General features: G+C 40.9%; 1 protein-coding gene across 1 annotated transcript in view; it reads right to left on the reverse strand.

The window, feature by feature from the left end:
• Positions 1 to 1161: 1161 nt before the first annotated feature.
• LOC115354008 (immunoglobulin lambda-1 light chain-like) overlaps positions 1162 to 21929 on the reverse strand; it is a 47685-nt gene continuing 26917 nt past the window's right edge. Inside the window, exons 4-9 of the mRNA XM_030044151.1 lie at positions 5431 to 5472; positions 3294 to 3299; positions 2152 to 2472; positions 2015 to 2044; positions 1697 to 1803; positions 1162 to 1452 (exon numbers count right to left, since the gene is read on the reverse strand). Coding sequence (XP_029900011.1) covers positions 1426 to 1452; positions 1697 to 1803; positions 2015 to 2044; positions 2152 to 2472; positions 3294 to 3299; positions 5431 to 5472 — 533 coding nt within the window. The 3' untranslated portion in view covers positions 1162 to 1425. The remainder of the gene's footprint in view (positions 1453 to 1696; positions 1804 to 2014; positions 2045 to 2151; positions 2473 to 3293; positions 3300 to 5430; positions 5473 to 21929) is intronic.

Raw genomic sequence — 21929 nt, forward strand, 5'->3', positions numbered from 1 at the left:
TGTTCCAGAGGGATCTCAGCTGTTTGTACACATATCTGAAGAGTGTGTGTGTGTGTGTGTGTGTGTGTGTGTGTGTGTGTGTGTGTGTGTGTGTGTGTGTGGAAGGCTGTTGCAGTGACACAGGTGTCCTTTGCGAGCTGTTTGTTGTGGTCATGTGGAAGGTTGCACCTCTGTCGTTTCTCAGCACAGAGAATGATGTGCAGGCTGCTCTGCGACCACATCCTCTTCTCTGCTGTCGCTCTCAGCTCCCCTGCAGGGTTTCAAGCCCCAGTTTCTTCCTCACCACCGACACACTCTGCCTCCTTCTGCACACAGATCAGAACATTGATTTCCTGTTGATGTGAGGTGTGGTGTGCCTCGCACTTTACTGAACATTTACTTTAACCTCTGAACGTCTTCAAGCAACACAAGCAAAGGGTTCAAGTTGTTTTACTCACTAAAACAAAATAGATTTAATCAGCTTTCACTTGTGCAGAGTGGAAAAGCTTGATATGACCCAATTACAGCCACTTCAGTAACTTCAAATGAGTGTAAAAAAGAAGATGTAACTTCTCAACTAAACATCAACAGGGAGTTTAGTCATCTCTCAGTTTGACTTGATGGAAAATCCAGTCCTGAGCCAAATGAAGCAGCTTGCAGAGCTCTGATGAGCAGAGGCCTGCTGCAGCAAATGGAAACTGTCGATCGTATGTGGGCAACAAAAGGTGGATTTCTCAGAAATCAGAAAGATAGGCAAACTGCTAAAAATACCTCCCACTGTCTCTGGAACAAGTGATGTTCAGAGCAGGAAGGCAGATGAGAGCGGTGGAGGGGGGAGGGATCCAACTTTCAACTTTCAGAAATGGAATCAGCTTTAAAAACAGTCAACCACCCTCTTGTTTAATATCACCAAGTCAATTTCTGTGTGTTAAAGAGGAAAAGATCCATTCATGTACGTTTGGTTCATGTACACTATGTAAATAACAGTTTCATAAAAAATAAGAAAGTAATTTTTCATTTACAAGTTAAAGCAGAATTATTTCTTTAATCACTGTAGCCTTCAGTTGCCTGAACGTAAAATATTTTTTAAAAAATAAACACAAATCAGTCATTTTGACTTTGCACACAATATTCTCAACTTTGTCCCATTAGTCAAGGTTTAAATGAACATGGAGTCACAGATAAGCATCTAAAATCTTTTATTAAGTAGAATATTAAGCAAAAAGAAAGTCACAGCTACACACAAACAGACAGCATGATTAACCATTCAGAAAATCAGAAAAACAAACTGTTCACATGCTTTACATGTACTGTATCTATTTCAGCGGGAATATTATTGAGTATAAATGCACTGGAGCTCTGTGAAAAAGGCAGTTTTTAATTTGATTGACAGAAACAAAGAGACTCAGTTCCTCTGATGCGTCTGTTCAGGCCTCAGCTCAGCTCTCAGTTGCTCTGCTTCCCAGATGAATTCTGTGAAACACACAGAGAAGGATTCAAGTTCACTGATCCAGTTTTTACAAGCAACAACACTGATACCACCTGAATCACTTCACTTTATACTTAATGATGGTCTGTCTTGTCTTCAGCTCCTGTGCTGCTTTCCCAATCACGATATTAATATGAGTATAACTACACACATTACAGTCTGTATAAGTACAAACCAGCATACATGGCACAGGTACATAGTACATGCTGGAGATGATGTGGGACAAACCTTAAGTTTCCACACCAGAGCGGTGATGAAGAGCGCATACAAGCTGCTCTTGGCCAGGAAAACAGCGTAGGAGAGTTTGCCAGCCTGCGAGGTCCTCACATAGTTCTCTGCAGAAAATTGAAACTTTCACATGAGAGAAGAACCAGAACTCTTTGCACAGACAATCATGTCAAAAACACTCTGTTGATGCTTTTATTCTTATGTGCACTACCATGATTATTTGGTTTGTACCTGAAAACTAAGGGGGTTTCAGTGACTTGAGATGCAGTATTATATAGTATATTATGTATTATTTATCATGCACAATAGTAGATTTACCTTTTGTGAAGCTCTCTCCTTCACCTTCACCTTCAAGAAAAAAAGTGCATTAGACAATTGAAGGTGGTTTTGGTTGCTGCATTGTTTTCTCGCAGCGAAAAGACAAAGTTTCCTCTCTGAGTTTCAGATGGACTTACCTGCAGCGCCCTTAAGAGAGTCTGAGTATTGTTTGTAATCAGTTCCATTAAAGAAGGTGACTGTGCAGGTGAAAGTCCGTGAGCGCCAGTCTTTGGCCGAGACCCTCAACCTGCTGGTGATGCTGTAGGACTCGTTTTTCCTTACGGCATTGTTGTCAGTCGCCACGCCATTTGTTTCAGTTACCTCGTCAATCTGCCAGAACACACTCACATGGTCTGGGTAGAAACCAGAGGCCACACACACCAAGGTCTTCTTCTTGTTTTTACACTCCTTTGATGAAGGTGGAAGTATTTTGACAGTTGGTGCAGTGACGTTATACTCTGCATGGTCAAAAGACAAAAAACATTTAATTAAAATTCATGCTCTTGAAGATCCTAAACGGGCCGACCCAGAAAACTTCAAACCGTTTGAACCTTTAAATACAAAAAGCTTCTTTAACAGGGTAGAGAATGACACAGGAGTACCTGCTGATGCTAAACATAAATCCAACAAACCTCATGGGCATTTCAGGTTACAGCAGTCACATTAAAGCCTTTTTGATTTCATTGATTCAGACAATTTTACAGGTTTTGTAAAAATCTTTGCAGTCATCTTACCAAGAACGGTTAGCCTGGTTCCCTCTCCAAAATAAGCAGGATAAGTGCCGCCAGAGCACACCACAAACTCACATGCACAAAACTGACTGATCATTCCTGCAGCGACCTCACAAAGGCTGAACAGACTTCAGTTCATTATATTAGTGAGCCACCATCATTTTCTCTGCTAACCTGCACATATAAAGTAGAACCACAATTTCACCTCCTATCCCTCCTGGTTTGCTCTGCTATGTGATATCACTGTCTCTGACTCAGTAACTTGATGTGTGTCATGTAAAACTACATTTGGCTCCTTTTCAACTTCAACTCTGTTTGCCTGAAGCAAAGTGAGGAAACATTCAGTTTTCCTGCTTATCAAGCTTGTTTTCCTCTATATGTATGTTTGACTCTATATATTTTACTGCTAAATGCCAAATGTCACAGTTAAATATCTCACCTATTACAGTAAAGCCTGCTGCCTGGAGCAAACATAGCATTTTCACCATAACAAGCTCAACATTTATGCATTTAGATCAGAAAACTGTGTTTTTTCTACAAGCCCAAACTTTTCTCTAAAATAAATTCCTAATGATCTTCAGTCTTCCATTTTCCTCAACTTGATTTTCAGTTCAAACAAACTCACAAGGTCAACGTTTAGCAGTAAAATCTTATTTTCTTACCTAACACCGTCAGTTTGGTGCCCTGGCCAAAGTAAGCAGGGTCGTAGTTGTTCACACTGACACATGGCTGCAGAAAAAACTGTGCAGCCTCTGAGCTCTGAAAGCTGTAAACTGGCTGTTGTTTTGCTCGACTTTAGAGAGATACTGACACCCTTTGGTTTTGTACATGTTTTACAGAGGAATAGTGTGTTAAATACCAAAATAAGTAAATTTCCTCACAACACCGGACTTTTGAGTTAAGGTCAATTTGAGAGCATGAGGCCATCAAATACAGCTAAACTCTGACTTTGCACAATAACCATCACACCACCTACTTTGCCATTACACCCTGTGGAGTATTACATAGCACTGAATGACATCAAGTTGTTTTGACCTTACCTAAGACTGTAAGTTTGGTTCCTTTCCCAAAGTGAGCCTCTGACTGGGAGCTCACAGCCGTTCACAGAGCTGATAAGAAGTTTCTATGAGAGCAATAATCTGGGCGCAGAGCCAAATGTCTTATTGCTGCACAACATTGACAGCGCTTGTTATTCCTCTGGTACTGGAACAAACCAACTTCTGCCAGAACTTCTTTCACAGTTTAAAAAGAGGTTATCTACCTACACCACCGTCAAATAAAATATCAATAACTATATTCTCAACATGTCCCGTTCACCTCATTCAGATGAATAATTTGTGAAATTCACTCTGTCAGATTTTGTGGAGGATTTTCTTACCTAAAACAGTGAGTTTAGTTCCAGCTCCAAAATAAGCTTCAGAGTATTAACACAGAGCGTTTGGACTGTGACAAAAACTCTTCCTGCTGCTTCTCTTATTCAGGGCTTGCACTTTGAAAATAATCTGACTTTGTCACACTTTGGCCTGTGAACACCTCCAGTGTAATCTGCTGTAAACCAAAATCCACTGACATTTACCTTCTAATCTCCTGTATTAGTAAATGTATCATTTTTACACAAAGCTAATTTAAGTTCTTATCTTTGCTTTTTCTTTAAGTCACTAGGATTCATCAGTGAAGGCAAAGTGTCAGTCGAGCCTTGAAGCGTCTTCACTTTAGTCAACAAGAAGTCAAATCTGTTTTTCAGGATGATTCCTGAACAATATTTTCATATTTTCAACTTTGTGTTTAATTTCTCACCTAAGACAGTTAACCTGGTTCCTCCACCGAAGTGAGCCTCATAACCAGAGGCACAGTGCGCTCCATCAGCGCTCAAATCAGCTCAAAGTGCTCCTTTTGCTTTTCCCACTTGTTATCGATGGCTTTTCATTTCTTTAGTTTTAATTTAATCGCTCTCTTCTAGCCAAACCAGCATCTGTGGTGTTACAGCCTGTTTCTATAGTTTGATGCAAGACAAAACTGTTTGCATTAACATCTGACCTGTCAGGCTCACATGGATTTTACTTCATTTCTTGGTGGATTGAGGAGAAGAAATTTTGCCGTCCGACTCACCAAGAACAGTCAGTTTTGTCCCTTGGCCGAAGTGTGCTTCGTAATTGGCACAGTGTACAAGCTTAACATCAAAAAGTGCTGAGCAGAACTACAACTACAAAGATCCAAACAAGTTTCTCACACTGCTGCTTCAACTCAGAGAAACAGGCCTTTTTATCATTATTCTTTGCTCGTGAGCCTTTTCTTACCCAACACAGTGAGTTTTGTTCCTTTTCCAAAGTAAGCTTCGTTGGCATTGTCACAGTGCATAAATACTGAGCATGAATCTCTTCTGTCATTCTCTACCGCCAGCATCTTTGGACATTTTACAAATCTTTCTTTTCATGCCCAGCTTCTTTGACAATGTGATATTTGCTAAAAATTCAATATCAAACTGAAATATTTAGCTAAAACTGTCAGCTTGGTTCCACTGCCAAAGTAAGCAGGCTGAGTGTTCACAGTGTTCACAGTTCAGCTCAATACTTGATCTTTTCCATGTCCACTGATTCTTCTGTCATTGTCAGCCAAACATTTTCACCAGTTCAACTTTGCTGAAACAGTGAAAATGTTTGGCTCAATGTGAGAGCTGGGACTTACCCAAAACAGTGAGTTTTGTTCCACTTCCAAAGTAAGCTTCTCCTTGGTTATCACAGCATCAAAATACTGAGCATGATTCTCCTCTGTCATTCTCTATCAGAATTATCTTGGGACATTTTACAAATCTTTCTTTTCACTCTGGGGTTCTGTGACAATATGAAACTTAACAAATTTCATGATCAAACTGCAATATTTACCTAAAACTGTCAGCTTGGTTCCTTTGCCAAAGTAAGCAGGATCAGTGCTGGTCACAGTGCTCTAAGTTCTGCTAAATACTTGATCTTTTTTGTGGCCACTGATTCTTCTCTCATTGTCAGTCTAATATTTTCACAGTTTCAACTTTGTTTCACTGAACTTAACCTGGGAGAGCTGGGACTTACCTAAAACAGTGAGTTTTGTTCCACTTCCAAAGTAAGCTTCTCTGTTATCATCACAGTGCTGAAATACTGAGCAAGATTCTCTTTTGCCGTCCTCTACCAGGATTATCTCAGGACATTCATGTTTTTTACAAATTATTTCTTTGATCCTGAGGTTTTAAGGCAATATGAGACAGAAATATTTACCTAAAACTGTCAGCTTGGTTCCTTGGCCAAAGTAAGCAGGATTGCTGTTGGTCACAGTGCTCTTAGTTCAACTAAATAGTTCATCTTTTTCATCGCTGCACATCATTCCCTCCTCATCAGCCAAACATTTTCACAATTTCAACTTTGTCTCAGTGACCTGAACCTGGGAGAGCTGGGACTTACCCAAAACTGTGAGTTTTGTTCCACTTCCAAAGAAGGCCTGAGTTCCAGTGTCACACTGACTGCCTCCTCTGACAAAAAGTCACAAAACTCTCCAGAAACAGCCCTCAATGGCACATTCAGACACTGTTTTATAATCCACTGGTCAAAAATGTTTTCAGCCGAGCTTCATCATGTCCAAGTTGTGCTGTTTTGTCAACATGAATTAATCAAACATCCAAATGAAGCAGATATGACTTTAACATTTTTTAAAAATGTATCCCAGTCAAATGTCCTCATCAAAGTGGACATTACACTCCCCCAGCTGAGTGACATAGTTTATGCCCTCAGAATATTCATGTTTTCCCCTGTAAAATGCATCCCAAACACCATGCAGCGCTCTACACTATGCATGTGAATGGGAGGAGGTTTTTGTACAGCGGCTCCATAGGATTGTATCACCGTGGCCCCCTGTCCCCACGGTGAAAAAGCATCATACAAAAACCTGAAGTCTGTGTGCGTCTGTGGGCTCTCCCACCCCCACCCGGCTCCTCCATATCTCAGCCTCCATCTCTCTGTGTGTCTCTGAGAGCAGCTGTGCAGGCCGGGGTTACTGGCGGCTGAACGGGCTCCAACCTGACTGCTGCTATTTCTGTGAGAGCTAAGAAAAGAAGCAAGAGGCAGGGAAGCAAAGGGAAAGTGTGTGTGTTGGTGTTTTCTTGTAGCAGCACAGAGGAAGTGGCAGCTCTGCTGGTCACACCTCTTTATCCCACCCAATTAGAAGTGAAGTGCAGCTGGGACACGAGGCACCGAGGACACTGAGAGAGGTGACACTGAGTCCAACCCCAAAACTGCCTCTTTACTCATCTGGGGCCACAAGAAATGAGAGAAAACTTTAAATGGCTCAGAAATTTCATTAAATCTCTATAACATCAAAAACATCTATTATTACATAAACTGCAGATACAACACCATAATGTTTTAATCTTATTTGTAAATAATCATGTTATAACACTAACTACTAAAGTGATGCGTCACAAAAGACAGTATTACATGAACTAGACATCATCACTCCATTATGATTGAAACATATTTGTAACTAATGTAATAACACAGAGTAATGAAGTCATAAAAATAATAAGAGTGATGAGTTGAGTTATTACAGTCATCACAGAAGAATGTGACAATTTTGAGTTCATAATTGTTGATTATGATACTGTGATATTATTTAATCTTTTAAGGGTTGATCACATTGACAGTTTTTATTATGTTGCAGACCCATCTAGAGTGGCATTTTTATTACATTTTTAAAGTTTATTACATCATGTGTCTTTTGTCACAATATCATTACTAGAAGTGTGAGACACTAATGTCCTTTTAAAAAAATAATTGACTTGAACTTGACCATGAATTCATTGCATCAAGCTTTTCCATTTTGAGTTTTGCCACAACAGCCTGTTCATTTTATTCAGGTTTATTCTCTGTAAACTGTTCCAATAAATTGTACCATTGTAACATAATACTGTATTTCCTTTGAATTGTCATATTTTAGTTGGATTTATTTGGTTTACTGTTGTGACAATAACTCCAGTGAGTTCATATTTTTTGTCCCATTTATTTCTCCCACTGCATTATGAAGCACCATGACTTTACTGTCTCTTCATTCCTGTTCCTCTCCACTGAGTGACACTTCACTTTTGTGACAGGCTGAACTTTTGACATTTTACCTTTGAATGCACTCAGATTTTTTTTAAAACTCATGTGTAATGCCACATGCAGCCTGTAGAGGTCAGTGTATGATAACCGCTTCATCTTGTCCTCTCTAAATCTCTCTAATTAAACTTTCATGTGAGCTGCCCAGATAATCACAGCATGTCAAAGAAAGGAGTGAGAGCAGAGAGAGACAGATGTGGTTACAGGGCAATAAAACTGTGGGACAGACAACTTTGTTTACCATGTTGGCACCTGTGCACTTATCTAAGCTGATCAGCTTTCTGCTGCAGGAACAACACTGAACTGAGACGCTGCTGTTTGTATTTTCAGTGGGAGAGAAGTACACCACTATTTCCTTGTCATTCTTTGGTCTTGTTACGTTTAAATTTGTCTGCATTTTGACTCTTCTTTTCCCTTTTAATGAGAGTGAAAATCTGGTTTGTGCATTAAGTTCAGGTTGAAGTCATGAAGGAGTCATTTTTCAGGCCTAAAATTCAACAGGCATGAGGTTATTGATCAGGTTGTTGATGTTGTGAACCATTTTGTCAGAGAAAGTGACACTTTTGGTGGATGTCTTACTGTGGGTATCTTGTGTGAGACATTTTGTTCATAGATTACCACTATGTAAGCCTGTACAGTGTGTAATATGTGTATCGTAACATGAACATATTTGAATCTTAGACTTCCTCCAACATTCAGCTCCACAAAGAGCAGAGAAGAGGTTCATTTGGCTGCTGATATTTAATCGCAGCCCAGTATTGAGCCAAAACATGAATCTAACATGAGACATGAGCTGTGTGGATGTGAACACACCAGGCTGTATCATCATCAGTTTCGTGGTGACATCTGCTCTCTGACAGTTAAATCCAAACAGTTTAGTGTCAAAACCAAGTGAGCCACAGCTTCTTCCTGCCTGTGAGCCATCTGGGATCGACGGGCCTGCAGCCTTGCTATTTGTATGACAGTGTGGCCTGTGTGCAGCACTGTGTCTGGCAGCGCAGCAGTACGTGCCGCTGTCATTCAGGAGCAGCTTAGTGATTTCCAGGGAGAAGTTGTTGTTTGATGCATCCAGAAATGACTGGAAGCGACCCACAACTTTCTCAAACTCATTTGTGAGGTACTCTATGGGCGTCCCGTAGAGGGTTTGTCGGTACCAGAGCATGGTGTAGCTGGACATGCTGAACCCTGGAGCCATGCTGCACCCCAAGGTCACTGTGGCTCCTGGGTGGGACGTTTGTTCTCCAGACTGAAGAACCTCTGGGGCAGCAGCCAGACCTGCAGCACATGGAGGATAAAGTTTCAGGACGTCCCACCTCTGTAAGATCACACAAATATGTGATGTGAAAATGTGACTGAGTTTACTCTGGTGAACGACACAGTGGTGTGTCTGTTTATGAATGAATGTGCAGAACCCACCTGAGTGTAAAAGACAGGACAGACACAGGACTGTGAGCAGCATGTTATCGATGAGCCTTCCCCCAGCTGAATGACACCAAGACACACATCACTCTGTTCAGAGAAGACAAGAGATCACATGACCTCACGTTTCCTCTGAGCTGGGTCACGTGCATTTGGCAGACATGATGTGTTTGTATGACACTTGAAATGAATGGCAGAGAGGGCAGATACCTCTTGTTTTTAGTGGTAAATAAATTGAAAACTTTGCACAGAGATGTTTATTTGTGCGTTTGTCTGCTTGTGACAAATTACAAACACATTCTTTCAGAGTAAAGTCTGATTTTTCTCGTTTTATTGGCTCATTTGTAATGAAGACAGTATTGCAAGCCATTACATGAATGATTAAAATGCGCAAAAATAGAATTTCAGGCATGATTTATGGACTGTTATTATGCCAGGGAGGAATCTGCAGTTGTTGGTCGTGGGCAACACTAACTGGCCGATATTGGTTATTCAATTAAATTTCAACATCGACCCCATTTAGTGACAAAAACATAAATTGATCTGCCTTTAAGAAACTGTTTCCATAAACTCTTCAGTTAAACATCTAAAGCCCTAAACCCTGAGCAGCAGCTGTCATTAGTTTGAGTGTTATCTAGTTTCTTGCTCAGCACTTCCATTAAACCACATCACTGTGTGCTGGCAGCACAGAAATACACAGCCGAGTCTGACATGTTCACTTTGTGAATGATCAGAGCTCCTTGCAGGGTGTTTTCTCTCGTCAGCTTGAATCGCTCTTCAAACAGACCCTCGTAGTTGGGGCTGCCGGTGTTGACTCCAAACCCGATGAGGCTCATAGACTGACTGCTCTGCTTGTGTTGGTACCAGAGCATTGTGTAATAGCTGCTGTCATCATGGCTGCAGGTGATGGTGAGCCCCTCCGTCCCTTCCTGGACGAGTTGGGATGAAGACTGCTGGATGGAGACGTTCTCCACGTTCCCTGAGAAGAAAGCAGATTGAGGTTGAAGTTGACACAAAGAGTTTAAATTCAAAACACAGAGCAACTTGGATCACTGCAGTGAACCTCAAGTGTCAATATCAGTGTCTTCAGCCAGTAGCCTCCAATATACAGAGGACAGGAAAATACAGGATTACATGATTGGGATTTTATGCACAAATTAGAATAGAGACAACAAGATCAGATAAAAATCCGCTAAAATCAAGTGAGGCTTACGTGTCAGCAAGAGCAGTAAAACTCCAAGTGTGTGTAAAGCTACCATTGTCACCATATCTTATTGATAATCATAATGTGTAATGAAGTCAGAGCCTGTACATCACTCTGGTCGTGATACTCATTACAGGTCAAATGACATATAACTGTCTTCCTTTCCTTCTATTTCAGTCCTGCTTTACTCCACCCACTTGCTCTGCTTGCACCTCCTCTGGCTCTTGTCTTGTTTCACAACAGAGTTTTCAGTGAGGGAGTGTCATTAAACCACATCACTGTGCACTAGCAGCACAGAAATACACAGCCGAGTCTGATGGTTTTGCTGAGCGAACGATCAGAGCTCCTCTCAGTGTGTCTTCTCTCGTCAGCTTGAACTGCTTTTCAAACTGACCCTCGTAGGTTTGGGCGCCAGTACCAGAGCATTATGTCAAGGTTACTGTCATTGTGGCTGCAGCTGATAGTGACCTCAGTGCCCTCCTTCACTATCTGTGGACGAGCTGGCTGAAACATGACGCTCCTCACCTGACCTGTGGAGAAAGCAGAGTTTGATTCAAATGTTGTTGATGTGGAATGGACAAGGAGATGATATCTTTACAGTCTTCATGTTTAACATACTGAACAAAGGCTTGACACTGATTTCTGAAGTGAATTGTGTTGAAATCTGAGATCTTACATGGAAACCAGATCAAGAGGATCCCGAATGTGTACATGGATGAAGACATTGTTGAGAGCTGCTTTCAGGGAGATACAGAGCTGCTGTGAGAGAAGAAGAGTGGGGAGGCTGGGGAGGGGAGGTGTTAACTCATCACCACACCTCTTGATAAAAGCCTTATAAAATGTACTGTGCCTCCACCTGTTGGATGAACATAATCTTTCACACACTTTATGGATATTTGCATTAGGGCTGGTTGAATGAGAAAAAAAATCTAATTTCACAAAACCTACTTCAATTATGTTTAAATTATATTTAAAGGAGTTCCTTAAGGATCATACCTCAATATCAATAATGTGTCAGTAGCTACTGTAGGAATGACTATTGGTGCTTTCATAACATAATTAAACAAAAGAGATTTCTGATAAAAATCATCTGTAATGTGGATACGATGACTGAGTTCAGAAAACTGCATCCCTTTATTGCAATGCAGCCTTTAAAACCAGGAAAATTTAACCATGATGTCATTTAATAATTCATATTTTCTGCAGACTGAGACAGTCTGACAACAAGTCAGAGTGTCTGACTTGTTGTCACTTGGATGCTCGATCCAGACTGATAAACAAAAAGAAATGAAAGTTATGGGGCATTCATGAGGAGGGATAAAAATGAAGATAAAACACAATGAAAAATGTTCAGATTTTGTGTGTGTGTGTGTGTGTGTGTGTGTAACAGCTTTCTAAGGGTAGATATTAGCTTTACCTGCAGCCCAAATCACAGAGAAAGTCAAGGTGATAAGGGCTGGGATAATTTTGACTTGAGGAAGGAAAACTGAAATTCAAAATGTGGTGAGCTCTCAGCTGAGAGAAGTGGGAGAGGAAATGACGTCAGAATATCTGCAGCAGCAACGACACCAAAGACGGCGCCTAAGAGAGAGAGCAGACTGGAGCTCCAAGCTTTGAGAGGGGTTTTTGTAGTTCTGCATGCACTTGTGTTTGATGTGTTTCACTCTCACCATGTTCTGCTCTGTTGAACTGGGACTTGCCTGAAGATCTAGTTCTGCCATGAATATTCATGAAAACAGCTCCAACAGTCATAATGGAGCTTATTATTATTTTTTTTTAACACAGAGCAGAACCAGTGAATGCAGTGTTTTGATTTTCAAGTCATGACTCTTCCTCCTCACCGTCTTTGACCCGACTTGTTTTCTGAAAATGAAAAGCACACTGCTGAAATGCTAAAATACAAATTACAATGGGATTAGAGAGCTACAAATGGTAATTCTCATTATTGTGTGAGCTACTGAGTGACAGGGTTCAATTTGTGAGAGGAAAATGTGCAGAGTGTCAGAGTGGGAGGTTTTGTGTCAGCAGACAGGCTGTTTGTGTCATTGTGCTGTCTGATAGCACAGAAATATTCTCCTCTGTCCTCTCTGCTGAGGTCGTGGATCTCTAAGTAACTGTGCTCTGTTGCATCTCCACGCAGTGTGAACCTGTGCTGAAAACCGGACTCGATGTTGATGTTTGTGGAATAGAGGTACCCTATGCAGATGAGCGGTTCACCATGCTGTCGCTGTCGGTACCAGTAAAGGTAGAAGACCTCAGAGACTTTGTGGCTGCAGCTGAAGTTGGCGTTTCCCCCGACAGTCCTCTGCAGTGCTGCCGGGGTCTGGAGGACAGAGCTGCTGCACAAAACTCCTCTGACAGAGACACGAGCTGGGAAGGAGCAGAACAAGGTGAACAAAATGAAGAGAGGAAGATAAACACAACCCAGAGAGCTTTGCATCAAGCAGCAGGGGAAGAAATGTGAACCATGTGATGCCATTAGGTTCATACCACATGTTGTGTAAAAATGAAGTCCAAAACAAAATAATAACAGAAGGACAAACAACAGATTGTTTGATAATCCAAATTTGCTGCTGAGTGATCTTGAATGTTCACCTGCCAGGAGGAGCAGCAAAACAGGGAAGGAGAGGCTGTGAATATCTTTCATGGTCGTTGTTGTTTCACACAAATGAGGTGAAGAGCTCCAAACTTTGATTTCCACACAAGCAGAAACATACAGGACATCTGTTGCCCCTAGTGGACATTTCTTCAAGCACACACACTGAACTCTGCTTTCAGAGTTTGTGAAAGTCAGATCCTTTTCGAGACCAAATTATTCATTCACTCACTCTCAGTGATTTTGTTCATTCTGGTGTTTACAAATCAAAGAAAATGCATTCTTATAAAAAATACCCACATTCAAATCCAAATATTTTTACATGTTCCATGAACAAAAAGGAGCGGGAAGCAGACAACTTTATATCACCTGCCCCTCTCTTCAATACAAAACAAACAGGATAAATAAAGTTGTCTCACTCCATTTTCAGCAGGCAACAAACAGTGCAGCGTTTTTTTTTTTGTTTTTTGTTTTTTTTTTCCAGAAGTCAAAATAATGTTTAAAGGAGGCTCAGAAGAAATTTAGATCTAGCTGTAAGTACTTTGTAATTAAAATGTTAATTAGGTCCATGGCCTCTCGGCCCCCTGCCGCTGACTTGTGCCGGTACCACAGCATGTAGGGATAGTCGTTGTCTCCATGGTAACAGCCGAGATGGGCTTCTTCTTGCTCAGGTGTCGTCAGAAGAGTCAGAAGTGTCTTCAGGTGACTGTTGGATGAGCAGGGATGAAAACACCAGCTCTACAGGACACACAGAAACACTGATGTTCAACAGAAAGAGCCTGTCAGGGTCATGAAGAATAACAGGCAGCAGGTTATTATTCTTACCTGTGAGCGACAGGAGAAACAAAAGTGGAAAAGATTGTCAACATCTTTATCATTTTTCATAAAGCAGGCAGACAAGATGTTCCCCCTGCAGCCAATGTTGTGTCTAATGGCTTTAATCTGAAATGGGACTGAAACAGAAATACAGAAACAGCACTGAGATCATCAAAACTTTTGACCAGTATGGTGAAATAATAACTTGACAAAAAGAACGTTGGTATAAAACCAAACTGTTTTTTTTTTTTTTTTAATGTTAGTAGTGAGGAAGGAGGAGCTTACAGCGCCCCTCATGTCAGTGTGGCATCACTGCTCTCTGCTGTTCAGAGGTTTTTAATACAGTAATAAGCACAATGTAATGTAAATGTAATTTGGCTTCAAACAAAATCTCACCATTAATTACCATATAATATAATCAAGGTACTGCAACAAACAAAAAGTAGGAAAATGATTTAAGCATTAACATCAGAACCATTTCTGTAAGTAATAATAATATGCCTGATATTATATTAATTATATGAATTATGTTCTGCTCTGCCTGATTATTAAAATGACAGAAGAGAGCTGAGGAAGAGCTGAATAAAGACGATCAGGAGTGATAACATCAATATGAGATATGAAGTGAGGTCAAGTCATTTTTATTTATAGAACAACATTTTTAAAATGACAGCAGTGAAGCAAAGTGCTGTGCAATTCACAAAAAAGAGCTTGTTAGCAAAATTAAAAAAAAAAACACACAGCATAGATAAACCTTACACTTCTATATACACCACGTCTGTCAGTAATAATAATATTTCATCATTATAAATCTTTGTTATTTATTCATCATTTCCTCAGTCAACGCAATGCTGCAAAATAAAAAGATAGATGATAAGTGACAATAAAGCGGCGACAGGTTTTGCTGCAGTGGTTTCAGAGGTTGGATTCTGCATCACGTGGTTTCACTGTTTGATGCTGCTGGGCTGAAATCTGCCGGCTGCTGATGGAGGTTTTTGTCTGACAGAGCCGCTGTCTTCATCACTGTGCAAACTCGCTGCACCAAAATACTCTCCACTGTCTTCAGGGCGTCTCGCTGTCAGGATGTGAAGATAGGCCTCTCTCTCTCCATCTCCACTCACGTTGAAGCGGCTCTCATACTGGGGCTCCATATTTCTGTTTTTGTAATACATGTAGCCGATCAGCTTCAGAGAAGAGTCTCCTGCCGAGCGCTGATACCAGAGAATAGTGTCATATCTTGAGATTTGATGTGAGAAGGTCAGTTTGACTTCTTGGTTGGGTCGCTGCAGCAGATCAGCTGGAGTCTGAAGCACTTGTTTCTCTTGACTGAGTGAAACCCCTGGAGAGAGATGAAGACAAGGGTTGGCCAGCACTTTACAGCTAAACATATTTGTGTGTGTTAGTCTTCATAGAAATCTAAGTGTTACTGAAGAAAGTCACTGGAAATTGTTGCTTTGTATTTTGGTTCCATTAAATAAACTAACAAAATCAAATCAATATTACATTACAATCCCTCCAGCTGCATATGAAGAAGTTCTACTTTAAACTAAAGCAATAAGAGTCTCTGTGAGTGTGTGATACCTTTAATCCAGGACAGAGTGACGGTGAAAATGATGAGTGGAGGTGGGATCATGTTGTCTGGCAGCGCTGCCAAATGTGAAAAACCAACTGGAGTCTTTGCTGTGTGCTGACTGGAGGTGAAGGAGGGGGGAGGAAGTGATGCAGACAGATCATGGAGAAACTGTCTGTTACTCAGATGGTGGTCACCTGTCTGTCTCTCTGCCAGTCTGTCTGTCTTTGGCTGTTCATGTGGTTTGATCCAGGTGTGCAGCATCAGATAAAGGTTTTTGTAGAGGAGTTTCAGACTTTTCTGTCACTGTGTATATGATGCTGCACAGAAATACTGCCCGCTGTCTGCAGGGCGCCTCGGTTTGAGGATGTGAAGGAAAGCCTTTTTCTGACCATCTCCACTCACATTGAAGTGACCTTCATATGGTTCTTCAATATTCTGCATTGTAAAACGTGTGTAACCGATCAGATTTAGAGAAGTGTTTCCGTGTGAGCGCTGATACCAGAGAACAGTGTCATAGCTCGAGATGCTGTGGCTGCAAGTCAGTTTGACTTCATCGTTCAGTTTCCCCACCACATCGGCTGGAGTCTGATGAACTTCTTTATCTTTGTTGAGTGAAACTCCTGTAAAGAGGTGAGCAGAGATTCAATTCAACTGGACACTAAAATAAAATCCTCATTCTCTAAAATAATTAAGCTTCTATCTGACATTTTCAAATCACAAACAATATTCAGTGGGTGAAGTAGAAATGAATTACTTTAGGTACCTTTGATCCATACATGCTGGATGATAATTATGATGAGAGCTCTGTTCATGTTCAGTATCTCCACTGTTTTTTTGTTTGTTTTTTTTTCTTTTGGATATGATGGTGGCTATAATGATGATGACAGATACAGAGACGGTGATGAGAAGACTCCTCTTGTTGACTGACTGTGCTGCACATGAAAAAGATTAACTGGTGCATTGGATCCTCAACAGCCTGGAGAGCGGGTGATGAAATCACATGACACACATTGGCTAGAGAAGATGATATTAGTCAGTGAAACAGGGATCACTGCAGCTGTCTGGGAGGCGTCTGTTCATGGCTTCATTTAAAACCACAGATGATAAAGGGCGGTGTTTAGTTTTTGTGCAGCTCAGAGGAGATCTGCCTCTGCATAGCGAGCTGCACAGTAGTACACTGCACTGTGCTCAGCTCCTTTTACGTCCACAATAAATACAGAGCTGTTTACTGCTTTGCAGTATTCCCACTCAAATCACCAGTGATGTTGAAATGCGCTTTATATGACTCCTCATGGGTTATTCTGCTATAATCCACATATCCAATGAGTTTCAGAGCTCTGTGTCATGATGACTGCTGGTACCAGAGCATCACTCTGTAGTCAGTTTGTCCATGAGTGCAGACGAGCTGCACGTCATCACCAGGCTTCATGATTAGTGCAGAGGGAGTCTGATGAACCTCAAGACCCAGAGAAACACCTCCTATAGGCAGAAGACGAGAAAAGAGAACATTTAATGTATTGATTTTCAAGTAAAATCATCCATTGTGTGCATCACATCCCCTCTATCACAACTAACGGAGTTGTTACCTGTGAGGAAACAGAAAAAGAGAAATTTTATCATTATGTCCAGATTGAATTTGGAGGATTGAGTTACTCTTAATTCTGTGGTGAAATGTCAGAGAGGATGTGACAGTGTCTCATCACTGTGTGCTGATGGGATGTGGCATTAGATCACTGTCACTGATCTTACTGGTGTGTCAGTTCAGCTGCCTTATTGTCAGGAGGAAGGCGAAGTGATGTCACCCTGTTATGTTTATTTATCATGCTGTTAGAGATATTATTGAGAGGTATTTTTTCATCTTGACAGGATGTCATTTTAATTAGAATTTGCATTGACTGACTTGTGTGGTTTATTAAAGGTTAACACAAAGTAAACAAAACTCTGGTGGTGATGATAGAACTGCATCAAACTAAACTCCAACCACAAAAGCAGGTGCTTGGGAGAGGTTTATTCCAAGTCTAATTCAAAACCACTGATGATAAAGGTTTGTGTGGAGTTTTTGTAGTGAGCAGAGGGAATTTGCATCAGCGTGCTTCACTCGCTGCACAGTAGTACACTGCACTTTGCTCAGCTCCTGTTAGTTGGATTAAAAGAGAGCCATTCTTTGCAGTATTCACACTCAGATCTCCAGCAATTTTGAAATGTTTCTCATAATGTTCCTCCATTTTGGGATCTTTGTAGTTTAAATATCCAATGAGTTTCATAGCTGTGTCTCCAGGTGACTGCTGGTACCACAGCATCACTCTGTAGTCGGTTTTTCCATGAGTGCAGACAAGCTGCACGTCGTCACCAGGTTTTCTGATGAATGAAGAAGGAGTCTGATGGACCTCAATCCCCTGACAAACACCTGGGCAGAGACGGACAGAGAGCATTTACTTACAGTCTGTGGATGGAAATATTAAAAGAAATGCTGATGAACATTGTATAGAGCAAACACAATTCCATCACAAACAAGTTATTACCCATCAGGCAGCAGAAAATCAGCAATTGGATCATTTGAACTTCTTCTCGCCTGTCAACTCAAAAAATGAAAAACTCAGAAAGATGTGACAGTCTGTTGTGGATGTGTAGTGATGGGATCTGGTATCAGATCACATTTACTGTCACCATTAGAGATGGAGAATCAACTGGGAGCTCCACTGAGCTTTCCTGAAGTGTGAGGAGAAAAGGGAGGTGATGAAGAAACACCATTCATGCCTGCACATCAGCAAACTGCAAGCTCAAGTGCAGCTTCCTGGGAGGGGCCTGTTCAAGATCTTATTCAAACCACCATGTCATGAAGGTTAGTGCAGAGTTTTTGTAAGGAGTGGAGGGGATCTGCAGTCAGTGTGCATATCTCGCTGCACAGTAGTACACTGCACTGTGCTCAGGTGCCTTTAGGTTCCTTATAAAAAGAGAGCCGTTCTTTGCTGTGTCCCCACTCAGATCTCCAGTGATATTAAAATGCTCTTCATATGTTTTTTCATGCTCTATTCTGGAATAATACACATGTCCGATGAGTTTCAGAGCTTTGTCTCCAGGAGATTTCTGGTACCACAGCATCACTCTGTAGTCTGTTTTCTCATGAGTACAGACCAGCTGGACTTTTTCTCCAGGGTTTCTGATGAGCTCTGATGGACTCTGATGGATCTCGACACCCAGAGAAAAGCCTAGAAAGAGAGAAAATTAATGAGCTGAATAAAGTATAAACATAGCATACTGTATTTTTCTATAGTAAATCAAACAATTACCAATGATCCAAGACAAAAACAAAACTGTGGACATGTTGACTCCCTTTCTGAATTTTTTCAAAACAGTTAGTGGCTCTTAGTCCTTTACTAAAATATCAGAATACTGTCAACACTTTGTCAAAGCCCTCCTCTCAATTCTCTTCCAGCTATGTGTCACTGAATGGTGCCTCCTCCACTGAGGTGAGGATTATTTCTTGAGCTGTAACTCCACCTACAGGACAGATATGAAAGTAAAGCTGTGATTCCACATGACTGACACAGTCACCAAATTAATGGCAAGCAGTTTTTGTTCAGCTGCTCATGGCTCTTGCATCACTGTGTTTGCTGACAGCACAAAAATACACAGCGCTGTCCTCCGGCTGCAGGTCTTTGACAGTGAGAGCCCCGCTCTCTACCACAGTTTTGACAGCTGAGTATTTCTGCTGAGTGTCCCCCACATAGTCTGGCTCCACACCAACAGATGTGAAGACGATGAGGCTCATGGCCTCGCCTGGACGCTGCCTGTACCAGTACATCTGTGAGTGAGCAGCATCTCTCTTATGGCTGCAGTTCATCTCTGCAGATTTGGATGTGGAGCTCCAGATGATTTCAGGCTGTTGAGTCACATCCTGGCAGCGACCTGCGGGGAGAAAATACAAAACTGAAAACTATTCATTTCAAAGCAGCTTACATCATGTTTGGGGAAAAAAGTGTTGTGAATGTTTAGATTCACAAACATTCAAATTTCCAAACGACACTTTTCATCTCAGTGTCACCAGTATACTCAATAATCTATAACATGCAAAGTCTGTTTTCCATGCTTGAATTAATGTGTCAGGTGTTACATTCAAAATTTTCACATACGTTATATCTGTATTTTGAATGAAACCCTTTATATAAAGAGGTTCTTCAAACTTTTGTATTATTTACATATTGTAAGCTGGTGCTCACCTACTTTATCATGCAAGAGAAAAGCCTGAAAACAGCATACACACTTCTACATGTGAATAAGATAAGGTACTTCTATTATAAATGATATGAATAAAACCTTCACATCCATGTCTGAAAGAGTCAGAAACTTCATGTTAGTCCTTGTACCTTGAAGCCACAGAGATGAGACAATGACTGTGATGACAAGCTGACTAATCATAGTGATCCCATGAAAATGATGAAGAGCCACAACAGACAAACTAAATGTCTGAGGCTGGTGTTTATAATGGAGGGCGGAGGGTGAAGGAACCTCCCACTGTAATCTGTAATCTGAACCAGAGGGGAGGCCAGAGTTGGTTAGAATGGGTTGATCCAGGTGCAAGGGGCTGTGAGCTGTAATACAGAGATGGAATAATGTGTGATGGGAGGTTTTTGTACTGAGGAGCAGCGATACGCAGCACTGTGGTAACTAGCAGCACAGAAGTACACTGCACTGCTGTTCAGTCCCTCAGTTGTTAATGTGCTGATCTCGCCTTGATTTGCACCCCCACTCATCTGGACAGTCACTCCAGGCTCAAGATTTTCCTTCCCTCCATATATGTATCCCAGGAGCTGCATTTGTTGATTCTCTGACTGTCTGTACCAGAGAATTGTATAATAGCTCTGAATATTGTGTGAACAGTTGACTTGGGCTCTTTCTCCTGGCTTCTTGTACATGTCAGCTGGAGTCTGGTGAACTTGGTCACTGAGAGAGGAACCTGTGGAAAACACATCAACACACAACAACAGACAACATGCAGTTGGTGACTAGACAGCAATTTGAGAGAATAAACTGGTACAGAGTTGAAATTACTAAAGTACTAATATTAAAGTCTAAATATACTGTATTACCTGAAACCAGGATCATGTTAAAGGTTATGCTGAAGAATATCAAGATCATGTTGTGTTTTCTGAGTGGTTGTTTATATTGCAGAATATAAGATCACAATCATGTTCTCATCAGTGTATATGGAGGTATACTGATTATACCCTCCTCTTTCTCTGAGTAAACCACCTATCAGCATAATAAACATGAAGAATTTAGGTGGGTGTTGTCAGAGCACTTCCTGCTGCCTTCAACATTTTAGTTTTCTCAGCCACCACTCCACCACTGGCTCTATATGGTGTGAGTAAAGATTTACTGCCACCTTGTGAAGGGAAGATAAACCACAAAGACCTTATTTAGACTATATGACCTTTTAACACACAACCACGGTCCTAAATCCTGTTAATGTAGATATTGGTTTTATGTAAGAAAGCATAACCTTTACAGCTAATATGTTTATAATGTTGAATTGTGTTATATGTTTTATAATGTTGATTTGTGTTATATTTTTAAATGTAAGCCATTTCACAGTGAAGTTCAAAGACATTTTCATGCCTTTTTCAAATGTAGAGTTTAAAAAAATGTCCTACTGGTTGATTGCTGTGCACTAATTTTTTAGTGTAATTAGATTATCAGTTCAATTATTGCTGTTTTTAAAAGTGAAATATCAACTTTAAAAAATATTGTAAATCAAATTATGTATACCATCATTTTACTTATTTGAGATTCTATATCCCCAGATACAGTTTTGAAAAATAATAATCACATATATTAATTTCCTCATAGACATGTGAAGAAACAGCGCCCCCTGCTGGCCAATAAAAGTGCTGCATCAAACCGACCTCTGGTGTTGCTGTGAGCCAGCTGTCTGATATCAGACGTTCACTGTGTTTCTCTGCTCTTCCTGTGGTTTTCAGCAGGTGAATGATAGTGATTTTGTTGCTCGGTGGATCTCAGAGGGTTTTTGTTGCAGACAGAGGGTTTGTGTAGCATCGTGCATCACTGGCAGCACAGAAATACACCGCACTGTCCTGGGCTCCACTCAGCTTTGGAATATGAAGAGATGACAGACTTCCCCCATTCCCGCTCACATTATAAATCCCTTTGAATGGATCTTCAATGCTGTCAGCAGTGAAGCGTACATACCCAATGAGTGCCATATCACTGCTGCCCACAGACTGTTTGTACCATTGGATCATATTAAAATTATTGTTGGAGTGGCTGCAGTTGAGCAGGACTTTGTCTCCAGGATGTTTTATCATGGCAGTTGGAGTCTGATGAACGCTGTTTGCTGATCGCTCTGCAGAAACAGATTTGAAACATACAGTTCACTGAAGATAAATAAACATGTTTCTGAACGTTACTGCAGATATTTATGACTTACTCCACTAC

The sequence above is a fragment of the Myripristis murdjan genome, chromosome 22 (assembly GCF_902150065.1).
Source record: "Myripristis murdjan chromosome 22, fMyrMur1.1, whole genome shotgun sequence".
Lineage (NCBI taxonomy): Eukaryota > Metazoa > Chordata > Actinopteri > Holocentriformes > Holocentridae > Myripristis > Myripristis murdjan.